Here is a 13,518-nt window from a genome sequence, read left to right as displayed (position 1 = left end):
TTGGGGTTGGTTAGGTCAATGTGTGTGTGTATGTGTGTGTGTGTGTGTGTGTGTGTGTGTGTGTGTGTGTGTGTGTGTGTGTGTGTGTGTGTATATGTGTGCATGTACGCGTGTGTGCGTGTGTGTGTGTGTGTGTGTGTGTATATGTGTGTATATGTGTGTATATGTGTGCATGTACGCGTGTGTGCGCGTGTGTGTGTGTGTGTGTGTGTGTGTGTATATGTGTGTATATGTGTGCATGTACGCGTGTGTGCGTGTGTGTGTGTGTGTGTGTATGTGTGTGTGTGTGTGTGTGTGTGTGTGTGTCTCCGTCGGTCCATTAGAGTTGGTCATTGCGGATGAACCGGTTGCCTTCTGAATGCTTTCCATAGTAGATGTAACGGCACTTGGCGAGCACACCTGAATATGGAAGAAGATGAATAATATTAAAACACTGTGGTAAAATTCAGATTTACCTGTGGTGTGTATAAGCAATCCCCTTGGACTTGATTTGTTATTACACTGTATTGTCCTCACTATTCTGTATTAACCATGGAAAAGTTCAATTGAGTGTCAAACTGATTTCTGTCTATTTCCCATTGCTGTTTCTTTGATATAATATCAAATATGGTATTCAGCTATTGACAACAGTATACACAAACGCTAATATAAATCTGTGTATTCTAATGGTTCATTATTTGTCATTATCGGCCTTATACCAGCTGTGAAGTTTATGTGTGTGTGTGTGTGTGTGTGTGTGTGTGTGTGTGTGTGTCTCAGAGGTGTGTTTTTGTGTGTGTTTGTCTCGGAGGTGTGTGTGTCTCGGAGGTGTGTGTGTGTGAATATAGAGGATGAGTATCCTTTTCAAGTGGAGGAACAGCGAGGAAACAGCATTGGCCTCAGGGTGATGTCTAGACAGTAACGAGCTCACAGCACCTGCCTCCACTTCACCCACACACACAGGAAGAGTGGGCCATGAGAGAGACAGAGAGTAATTATTACCACAATCAATGGGCAGAGGGACTCTCTCTCTGTGTGTGTGAATGTGTGTGTGTGTGTGTGTGTGTGTGTGTGTGTGTGTGCGTGTGAATGCGTGCAAACCATGTATCAATACTATGTGAACCTTGCTCTGAACATCCTAGCTTTTTTTTATTTGGCAACTGATCACAGCATTCACTTCAGCATTCTATCAATATCAAAATGACCCTTGACCTTGACAATACCTTTGAAGTACTTCACATTATACAAATGATGTCTAGAGACATAATTCCAGATGCTTTTAGTTGATGTTGCCCTGAGCGAATGGTAAATCTCTGATCTAAGGCTAATTGATCCAATCAACAAACAAGCTACAGTACGATAAAGATTCACATGTTTATAATCACACTTAGAACATTTCCCTTAATCTAAAAACAAGGTGAAGACTGTAGTATGAATCACATTATTTTATGTTTTATTGATCAAATTAAACAAGGTTTAAATCTGCAGCTTTGTTAGGGCACTAATTAAATTAAGTTGGAATGCTTAAAAAACTACAACAACAAATAACTCCCCAAAGGGTTAAACTGTAAAACAACATGGCCACCTATAACCACCATACTCTAGCCTAGTCTACTCTGTTCTTTCTCTGCCTGTCACTTGAAGAATTCTGCAGAGCTGCAGCTTCAGCTGGCTAGGTGTCACCGCTCGGCAAATGAGCCGAGGAAAATAGGCATTAGCGCTGTCACCGACCCTCGGAGAGCTGGACAGATACGTTCTGATCTCAACACAGTTCTTAAATAGACATCAAGAGCATTATTGACCAGAGAGGGCAGGAAAGGAAGAGGACGAGAGGAGAGGGGAGGTGACGGGGAAGGATGTGGAAAATGGTTGAGGGGTGCTCCGAGCGATATAGCCAATCACCTAATAGGAGGAGACATTGTCAGGGCCAGATAGAGACAGGGACCAGAATGGCAGAGATGGGGACAGAGATACTGGTGCCATATTAGTGCCAAGCATATTCCAACATCAGCCTCCATTCTAACCAAAACTGACATACCACCACTGTCTAAGTCTGTCTTCAAAGTAGCCCCACTAACACACACACTCGCACACACATAGTTAGACACACACACACACACCCTTCCCCTGATGTCAGTGCAGCAGTCTCCCTTCCAGCAGTAGTGAGTGTGGGTTGTGTCAGGCTAGAGAGCCATGCAGCACACCGGTCTGGGGACAAGCTCAGTCAATCTAAATCTGGACTTTGTAGCGGAGCCGCTCTCATTCCCCTACTTGAGGTGATCCAAACACTTTAGTGTGAGGAACTGTCACCTCCGATAAAATCCCAGACCAGAGCTCCATGCCTGCCTGCTCCCCGGGGGGGATAACTCTGGCAGCAAGGGGAAATTAATTCCAGCTGCAGACTCTTTGCCTGGGGATACAGGTGCCATGGCGGGAGACTTGAGCACCACAGCACACAATTCACACTGTCTCAGCACTGTGATCAGAGGAGTGCTGAGTCCTTCACAGATTACCTTCTGAGAGATACAGACCTTTAGATGTTACCTACATAAACAAAGGGTTGGAGTTAGGGCCCTTCAGATATATAGGATGCAGGTAACCCTTCACAGGTTACCTACAGAGAACTGACAGCTCACTAAGAAAAATATATATATATTAGTTTAGACCAGGTCAGGATCAAACAAATTAGCTACTCCCAAATTAGGAGTTGAATTAGTGCAACAGTACGCAAACTGATGACAGAACGAAAAACTCTAGGGGGCTCAATATGATTGGACGATAACCCGTTTCCAGTTTCCCTGGCACCAATCACAGGTACGTGTCTGATTCTCCCAGTGCTTTACACAGAGACATGTGGGCAGGCCAGAGGATACAGATGATAGACAGAGTGATGAGAAAACAAAGAGATGTCTGAGAGTCTGCTTTCCTGGACAATGGAGGCAGCAGGGTGTGTGTGTGTGTACATGTGTGTGTTTGTGTTCAGTATAACTTGAGAGACAGAGAGAGAGCGAGACAAAATGAGAATGTGACAGAGAATGAGAGACAGCGATAGGTGGAAGCCTAGCAGTTAGAGAGACAAGCCAACAACTGGAGGATTGCCAGTTCGAATCCCAGGTTCAACAGGAATAATCTAGCGGGCAGTAAGCTGGCAACCAGAGGGTTGCTGGTATCAAATCCTAGATGACATTGCCTGCCATTGTGCCCTTGACCAAGGCACTCACCCCCATAACAACAGCTCCTGACGCCCAGTGTGGCAGCCCTCACACCTCTCCAGAAAACCCTAAATGTGTATGTCCTGTATATGTTTGTCTTTCAGAGGGGTTAAAGGCTGAAGTAAAATTGATGTTGGAAGTTGTGTATAATTGACTAACAAAGTGATCTTAACCTTAAAGTAAAGCCTTCCTCCTTATGAAACCTCCTTTTTTTTCATTTTATTTCACCTTTATATAACCAGGTAGGCTAATTGAGAACAAGTTCTCATTTACAACTGCGACCTGGTCAAGATGAAGCAAAGCAGTGCGACACAAACAACAACACAGAGTTGCACATGGAATAAACAAAACATAGTCAATAATACAGTAGAACAAAAGAAAACAAAAAGTATATATACAGTGAGTGCAAATGAGGTAAGATAAGGGAGTTAAGGCAATAGATAGGCCATGGTGGCGAAGTAATTACAATATAGCAATTAAACACTGGATTGGTAGATGTGCAGTGGATGAATGTGCAAGTAGAGATATTGGGGTGCAAAAAAGCAAGATAAATAAATAAATACAGTATGGGGATGAGGTAGGTAGATAGATGGGCTGTTTACAGATGGGCTATGTACAGGTGCAGTGATCTGTGAGCTGCTCTGACAGCTGGTGCTTAAAGCTAGTAATGGAGATATGATTCTCCAGCTTCAGAGATTTTTGCAGTTCATTCCAGTCATTGGCAGCAGAGAACTGGAAGGAAAGGAATTGGCTTTGGGGGTGACCAGTGAGATATACCCGCTGGAGCGCGTGCTACGAGTGGGTGCTGCTATGGTGACCAGTGAGCTGAGATAAGGCGGGGCTTTACTTAGCAGAGACTTGTAGATAACCTGTAGCCAGTGGGTTTGGCGACGAGTATGAAGCGAGGGCCAACCAACGGGAGCGTACAGGTCGCAATGGTGGGTAGTGAATGGGGCTTTGGTGACAAAACGGATGGCACTGTGATAGACTGCATCTAGTTTGTTGAGGCTATTTTATAGATGACATCACCGAAGTCGAGGATCGGTAGGATGGTCAGTTTTACGAGGGTATGTATGGCAGCATGAGTGAAGGATGTTTTGTTGCGATATAGGAAGTCAATTCTAGATATAATTTTGGATTGGAGATGCTTAAAGTGTGTCTGGAAGGAGAGTTTACAGTCTAACCAGACACCTAGGTATTTGTAGTTGTCCACGTATTCTAAGTCAGAGCTGTCCAGAGTAGTGATGATGGACGGGCGAGCAGGTGCGGGCAGTGATCGGTTGAATAGCATGCATTTAGTTTTATATGCGTTTAAGGGCAGTTGGAGGCCACGGAAGGAGAGTTGTATGGCATTGAAGCTCGTCTGGAGATTAGTTAACACAGTGTGCAAAGAGGGGCCAGAAGTATACAGAATTGTGTCGTCTGCGTAGAGGTGGATCAGAGAATCACCAGCAGCAAGAGCAACATCATTGATGTATACAGAGAAGAGAGTCGGCCCGAGGACTGAACCCTGTGGCACCCCCATAGAGACTGCCAGAGGTCCGGACAACAGGCCCTCCGATTTGCCACACTGAACTCTATCAGAGAAGTAGTTGGTAAACCAGGCGAGGCAATCATTTGCGAAACCAAGGCTGTCAAGTCTGCCAATAAGAATGTGGTGATTGACAGAGTCGAAAGCCTTGGCCAGGACGATGAATACGGCTGCACAGTAACGTCTCTTATCGATGGTGGTTATGATGTTGTTAAGGACCTTGAGCGTGGCTGAGGTACACCCATGACCAGCTCTGAAACCAGATTGCATAGCGGAGAAGGTGTGGTGGGATTTCGAAATGGTCGGTAATCTATTTGTTAAGTTGGCTTTCGAAGACCTTAGAAAAACAGGGTCGGATAGATATAGGTCTGCAGCAGTTTGGGTCTAGAGTGTCACCCCCTTTGAAGAGGGGGATGACCGCGGCAGCTTTCCAATCTTTGAGAATCTCAGAAAGAGAGAGAGAGGTTGAACAGGCTAGTAATAGGGGTTGCAACAATTTCGGCAGATAATTTTAGAAAGAGAGGGTCCAGATTCTCTAGCCCTGCTGATTTGAAGGGGTCCAGATTTTGCAGCACTTTCACAACATCAGCTATCTGGATTTGGGTAAAGGAGAAATGGTGGGGACTTTGGCGGGTTGCTGTGCAGGGTGCCGGGCAGTTGACCGGGGTAGGGGTAGCCAGGTGGAAAGCATGGCCAGCCGTAGAGAAATGTTTCTTGAAATTCTCAATTATAGTGGATTTATCGGTGGTGACAGTGTTTCCTAGCCTCAGAGCAGTGGGCAGCTGGGAGGAGGTGCTCTTGTTCTCCATGGACTTAACAGTGTCCCAGAACGTTTTTGAGTTAGTTCTACAGGATGCACATTTATGTTTGAAAAAGCTAGCCTTAACTGCTTGTGTATATTTGTTCCTAACTTCCCTGAAAAGTTGCATATCACAGGGGCTATTTGATGCTAATGCAGAACGCCACAGAATGTTTTTGTGCTGGTCAAGGGCAGACAGGTCTGGAGTGAACCAAGGACTATATCTATTCCTAGTTCTACAATTTTTGAACGGGGCATGCTTATTTAAGATGGTGAGGAAGGCACTTTTAAAGAATAGCCAGGCATCATCTACTGACGGGATGAGGTCAATGTCATTCCAGGATACCCCAGCCAGATCGATAAGAAAGGCCTGCTCGCAGAAGTGTTTTAGGGAGCGTTTGACAGTGATGAGGGGTGGTCGTTTGGTCGCAGACCCATTACGGATGCAGGCAATGAGGCAGTGATCGCTGAGATCTTGATTGAAAACAGCAGAGGTGTATTTGGAGGGCGAGTTAGTTAGGATGACATCTATGAGGGTGCCCGTGTTTACGGATTTGGAGTTGTACCTGGTAGATTCATTGATAATTTGTGTGAGATTGAGGGCATCGAGCTTGGATTGTAGGATGGCCGGGGTGTTAAGCATGTCCCAGTTTAGGTCACCTAGTAGCACGAGCTCAGAAGATAGATGGGGGGCAATTAATTCACATATGATATTGAGGGCACAGCTGGGGGCAGAGGGAGGTCTATAGCAAGCGGCAACAGTGAGAGACTTGTTTCTGGAAAGGTTCATTTTTAGAAGTAGAAGCTCGAATTGTTTGGGGACAGACTTGGATAGTAATACAGAACTCTGCAGGCTATCTTTGCAGTAGATTAAAACACCGCCCCCTTTGGCAGTTCTATCTTGTCGGAAAATATTATAGTTAGCATTGGAGATTTCAGGGTTTTTTGTGGTTTTCCTAAGCCAGGATTCAGACATGGCTAAGACATCCGGGTTGGCAGAGTGTGGTAAAGCAGTGAGTAAAACAAACTTAGGGTGTAGGCTTCTAATGTTAACAGGCATGAAACCAAGGCTTTTACGGTTACAGAAGTCAACAAATGAGAGCACATGGGGAGTGGAAGTGGAGCTAGGCACTGCAGGACCTGGATTAACCTCTACATCACCAAAGGAACAGAGGAGAAGTAGGATAAGGGTACGGATAAATGCTATATGAACTGGCCGTCTAGCACGTTCGGAACAGAGAGTAAAAGGAGCAGGTTTCTGGGCACGATAGCATAGATTCAAGGCATAGTGTACAAACAAAGGTCAGGTAGGATGTGAATACATTGGAGGTAAACCTAGGCATTGAGTAATGATGAGAGAGATATAGTCTCTAGAGACGTTTAAACCAGGTGATGTCATCGCATATGTAGGAGGTGGGACAACATGGTTGGTTAAGGCATATTGAGCAGGGCTAGAGGCTCTACAGTGAAATAAGACAGTAATCACTAACCAGGACAGTAATGGACAAGGCATATTGATGTTAGAGAGAGGCATGCGTAGCCAAGTGAACATATGGGTCCAGTGAGTGGTTGGGCTGACTGGGGACACGGCGATTCAGACAGTTAGCAGGCCGATGCTAACACGCTAACAGTTAGTAGGCCGGGGCTAAACAAGCTAGCAGTTAGCAGACCGGGGTAGCAAGCAAGCAGTTAGCAGGGGCTTGCAGTTAGCAGACCGGGGCAGGCAAGCTAGCAGTTAGCAGGCCGGGGCTAGCAATTTAGCAGACCGGGGGATGTCGCGATGGGGGTAAGTCTGTTTTTGCCTCTTTGTGCGGTGACTTCGATAGACCAGTCGTGGAATTAGTAGGGTTCCAAGTAGCTATAGGTAGCTAGCAGGCCTAGCAGGTTAGCAGAATGGGCCTTCAGCGGGCGTTGTGCCTGAGGGGCCTGTTGGAATCCTCGGACAGATTATGTCGGTATTCTAGCCGCGGGGTACTGGCAGTAGAACCGGCAGTAGAAGGGGTCCGGATATTGTAGCCCAGGTGTGGGCTTCGGTGGTAGCACAGGAGCCCTGGCAAGGCTAGCTTCAGGCTAATTGGTGCTTGCGAAGATCCAGATGAAAATGTTCAGAGTTTGCGGTAGGAATCTGGGGATATGGAGAGAAATAGGTCCGTTATGCTCTGGTTTGAGTCAAGTTGTTCGAACTGGCGAGAGCTTTCCGAGCTAAAGGCTAGCTGATGACCGCAAACAATGGTTTGCTAACTGATAGCTGGTAGGTAGTTAGCTGGCTAGCTTCAGTTGAGGAATTCCAGATGCGAAGTCAATAGAAATACTTCAGAAAAAAGCAGATCCACGCCACATTGGACACTAATGTGTCGGAGGAAACACCATGCACCTGGCAACCATGGTTAGCGCGCACTGCGCCCGGCCCACCACAGGAGTCGTTGGTGCTCGATGGGACAAGGATATCCCTACCGGCCAAACCCTCCCTAACCCGGACGACGCTATGCCAATTGTGCGTCACCCCACGGACCTCCCGGTCGCGGCCGGTTACGACAGAGCCTGGGCGCGAACCCAGAGTCTCTGATGGCACATCTGGCGCTGCAGTACAGCGCCCTTAACCACTGCGCCAGGAAAATATTTTAAAGAGATATGCAAAGAAAAATATGTAAAAAGATATATAAAGGGACACGACAGGACAAGAATCCCTGCAGCCAAAGCTAGTGAGACCTACTGCTTAACAAAGACCTCTAGGAAAAACAACAAATTAATCAACAGAGAGAGAGAGACAGAGAGAGAGCTGGAGTGGGTCTAATGATTACTCCCTGCATACAATCAGCTCCACTCTTTTCAAGGGCCATCAATACGTCAAGGAAAGACGTATCTGTAGCTCTTAACATCAAGGTTATCTATTGTCCAAGAGGCACCTCTCTCCTCTCCCCTCTATTTTCCTCTCTACCTCTCCTCTTCTCATCTCCTGCCCTTCTATCTTTCTCTCCTCCTTCTCCTCTCTTTCTCTCCCCTTTCTCTCTCATGCCATCCCTCCAGCCAACCATCCAACATTTTCATCAGCGCCACAATCCATCAGACATAATAATACTGTTGAGAAAAAATAAATTAACAACGCAATTCAACTCTCCATATTATCTCAAAGGGCTGAAATAATATGGAAGGGAGAAGACAAAGGGTCTGGAGGCAGGCATTCATAACGCTGTGTAAGAGAGTGAGTTATGGGGTTTGGGCACGGCCTCGTCCACCTATTATAGTGGACACTATCCATCTCCCGCTGTCTGTTTACCAGGCCAGCACAACATCATGTGATGGAGTCACTACTATGACAGACTGTATGGAGGTTCATGAGAATATTTGCCCCTGTGTCTCACAAACACTAATTACGGGTTGTATGAATCAAGCATCTCAGAGTCATGTCGTTCTGCCCCTGAACAGGCAGTTAACCCACTGTTCCTAGGCCGTCATTGAAATTAATAATTTGTTCTTAACTGACTTGCCTAGTTAAATAAAGGTTAAAAATAAATAAATAAAACAATTTTAAAAAATAAGATTATATGGACAAGGGTAACCTGACCCTAGACCAATAGTCTTTCTCTGAGCCACTTGCATACACTCATCACCAAATGTATTTACATTTGTTTTAATGAACCTTTATTTAACTAGACAAGTCAGTTAAGAACATAATTCTTATTTACAACAATGGCCTAGGAACAGTGGGTTAACTGCCTTGTTAAGGGGCAGAACAACAGATTTGATTTGTACCTTTTCACTAGGCTACCTGCCGCCCCCAAATGGACAGCTAGCCACATGGTGGTGACTGGTTAACACATACAGTACATCTACTTTATGGATGAGGAAATGGAATGTAACATCAAAATCAAAACAAATCAAACTTTATTTGTCACATGCGCCGAGGTCGAGGTAATTTGTACATGTAGGTAGGTGTGACTATGCAAAGATAATAAACCGTGAGTAGCAGCAGTGTACAAAACATATGATCAAATATAATCAGTGTACGTTGGTGGTAGATCTCCAATCATGTGTATGTCCATATATATATATATAGTGACAACAGCTGCTAGATATAAATTCATAAACCATTTTAAAAGGAAGAACATTAAACAGTAGCATCTAGAAAATAGGCATACTAGGAAAAAGGGTAGAAAGGAAGAGAAGAGTAAAGGCCATATTTACTAGGTGATTAGTATGTGTACTTTACTACCTGTAAAGCAATACTCTGCATGTCTGGAACTCTGCGGATAGAGGTATTTTAAAATGAAAAGCTTAGCCAACAAGTAAGGCTAAATATCCACAAAACAGCTAGAGAGAGAGAATTTATTAAACCTCGACCATGGATTATGTCCGTCAAACGAGAGAAGTATGTCTGTGCATGTATGCATGGCTGTGTGCGTAAGTGTAGTGGGTCACAGATCAACTGGCCAGATCCCATGTGCTAGTCTAGTGTTGTCTAGTGTTGTTTGGATTGAGCCCGAAGCAAACCACAAACTGATTACAGCTCCTGATACAAACACATGTTGGATCCCAGGCATAGTCTCCGCGATCAGACCTCTCCGCGATCAGACCTCTCCGTGATCAGACCTCTCCATAATCAGACCTCTCCATAATCAGACCTCTCCATGATCAGACCTCTCCGCGATCAGACCTCTCCATGATCAGACCACTCCATGATCAGATCTCTCCATGATCAGACCTCTCCACGATCAGACCTCTCCACGATCAGACCTCTCCGCGATCAGACTTCTCCATGATCAGACCTCTCCATGATCAGACCTCTCCATGATCAGACCTCTCGTATTAATAGAGAATATTATATGCGCTGAAGGGTCACTGGTTGAAATGGAATAAACCTTAAAACCATTCTCATAAATATAGATTTTACCTACCAATATACAAGACATAGAAAAGTAATAAAGAATATAACTAACCCATAGAGGTGCATATATTAGGTGCATATATTACTAGTATACATTTCATTTTGTACTCAACCCTGCCTATTAGTCCAGTGCAGATGTTTTTATCTCAATATTAAATCATTTCTGAGCAACAATTAAGTACCTTACTGGGATTGTTTTACATCAAAATGGTAAAAAAAAAGAAAGCTTATTAGCAAAGAATTTTGGGACTGTCTGGGACTGTCTAGGGAGGGGAAAACTGAAAACTAGCTGTTATTGGCTGAGAGGTTTGGAACTGTCTTTCATAACTAATTTACCACATGGTGATGTCACCAGGCAGGCCAAAACTCCATCCCACCAAAACAGGCTGACATTTCAGGTGGTCTTTTCAAACAGCTCAACACTAAAAGGCCATTATCATCATTTTCACAACTTCACAGTATTATTCCAACCTCATATAGGGGAAATGTATACAAAACAAAGGTACAACATGATTTTGACTGCACTGGTCCGTTAACAGTGACGGTGGGATCCATCTCTCAGCAGGCCTCAGAGGGAAAGCCCAGCATATACCTTAACTTACACAGTTAAACTGACATTTGTCCTCTTCCAATAACAAATATTTAGTCCATTAAACATAAACACCTGTCATCATGATGCTTCCCCATTCCTTTCCCTCCTCCTCCTCCTCCTCTTTATCCTTGTTTATTGCAGCAGCTGCGTGTTCTCAACTTCAGTGTATTGATTCAACTTTTAAAAGGCTGCCATCTAACCCAGGGAAGGACATCAGGAAGATGAATTTGCGTCAACGTTCATCTGTTTGCTTTTCAATAGCCATTAATACTCTTCACATTCACACGGCATGTCAGAGAAAAGTACCCTAGTTTTTATCAAGGCAGAGGCTAGGGAGCAGGGAGGGAGGAAGGGAGGGAAGAGAGAGGGGGGAGTGAGAGAGGGAGAAGGAGTGAGAGAGGGATTGAGTGAGGGGGAAAGGCAGGGCAAACTGCATACAAAACAGACCTAGAGGAAATGCTTGAGTTCTACAAGGCCTAAAGTATACGATGAACCTACAGTACACCATGAACCTACAGTACAGTATACCATGACCCTCCAGTACACCATGAACCTACAGTACAGTACACTATGAATCTACAGTACACTATGAACCTACAGTACAGTACACCATGAACCTACAGTACAGTACACTATGAATCTACAGTACACTATGAACCTACAGTACAGTACACTATGAATCTACAGTACAGTACACTATGAACCTACAGTACACTATGAACCTACAGTACAGTACACTATGAACCTACAGTACAGTACACTATGAATCTACAGTACACTATGAACCTACAGTACAGTACACCATGAACCTACAGTACAGTACACTATGAATCTACAGTACACTATGAACCTACAGTACAATACACCATGAACCTACAGTACAGTACACCATGAACCTACAGTACAACATGAACCTACAGTACAGTACACCATGAACCTACAGTACACCATGAACCTACAGTACAGTACACCATGAACCTATAGAACACCATGAACCTACAGTACAGTACACCATGAACCTACAGTACACCATTAACCTACAGTACACCATGAACCTACAGTACAGTACACCATGAACCTACAGTACAACATGAACCTACAGTACAGTACACCATGAACCTACAGTACACCATGAACCTACAGTACAGTATACCATGACCCTCCAGTACACCATGAACCTACAGTACAGTACACTATGAACCTACAGTACACTATGAACCTACAGTACAGTACACCATGAACCTACAGTACACCATGAAACTACAGTACACTATGAACCTACAGTACAGTACACCATGGACATACAGTACACCATGAATCTACAGTACACCATGACCCTACAGTACACCATGAACTTACAGAACAGTACACCATGAACCTACAGTACAGTACACAATGAACCGACAGTACAGTACACCATGAACCTACAATACACCATGAACCTACAGAACACCATGAACCTACAGAACACCATAAACCTACAGTACAATACACCATGAACCTACAGAACACCATGAACCTACAGTACACCATGACCCTCCAGTACACCATGAACCTACAGTACAGTACACCATGAATCTACAGTACACTATGAACCTACAGTACAGTACACCATGAACCTACAGTACACCATGAACCTACAGTACACCATGAACCTACAGTACAGTACACCATGGACATACAGTACACCATGAATCTACAGTACACCATGACCCTACAGTACACCATGAACCTACAGAACAGTACACCATGAACCTACAGTACAGTACACAATGAACCTACAGTACAGTACACCATCAACCTACAATACACCATGAACCTACAGAACACCATGAACCTACAGAACACCATGAACCTACAGTACAATACACCATGAACCTACAGAACACCATGAACCTACAGTACAATACACCATGAACCTACAGAACACCATGAACCTACAGTACACCATGAACCTACAGTACAGTACACCATGAACCTACAGTACAACATGAACCTACAGTACAGTACACCATGAACCTACAGTACACCATGAACCTACAGTACAGTACACCATGAACCTATAGAACACCATGAACCTACAGTACAGTACACCATGAACCTACAGTACAGTACACCATGAACCTACAGTACACCATGAACCTACAGTACACCATGAACCTACAGTACAGTACACCATGAACCTACAGAACACCATTAACCTACAGAACACCATTAAACTACAGTACACCATTAACCTACAGTACACCATGAACCTACAGTACACCATGAACCTACGGTACAGTACACCATGAACCTACAGTACACCATGAACCTACAGTACAGTACACAATGCACCTACAGTACACCATGAACCTACAGTACAGTACACCATGAACCTACAGTACAACATGAACCTACAGTACAGTACACCATGAACCTACAGTACACCATGAACCTACAGTACAGTACACCATGAACCTATAGAACACCATGAACCTACAGTACAGTACACCATGAACCTACAGTACACCATGAACC

General features: G+C 44.4%; 1 protein-coding gene across 1 annotated transcript in view; it reads right to left on the bottom strand.

Annotated features, from left to right (window-relative positions):
• Window positions 1–236: 236 nt before the first annotated feature.
• Window positions 237–13,518, bottom strand: part of LOC110530624 (leucine-rich melanocyte differentiation-associated protein) — a 460,113-nt gene continuing 446,831 nt past the window's right edge. The window contains exon 7 of the mRNA XM_036986902.1: window positions 237–399. Within this exon, the coding sequence (XP_036842797.1) occupies window positions 320–399 (80 nt within the window). The 3' untranslated portion in view covers window positions 237–319. The remainder of the gene's footprint in view (window positions 400–13,518) is intronic.

This window comes from Oncorhynchus mykiss, chromosome 1 (genome assembly GCF_013265735.2).
Source record: "Oncorhynchus mykiss isolate Arlee chromosome 1, USDA_OmykA_1.1, whole genome shotgun sequence".
In the NCBI taxonomy this organism is placed as follows: Eukaryota; Metazoa; Chordata; class Actinopteri; order Salmoniformes; family Salmonidae; genus Oncorhynchus; species Oncorhynchus mykiss.
The sequence above is the reverse complement of the archived record's forward strand: the minus strand, read 5'-3'. Positions and strand labels throughout refer to the sequence as shown.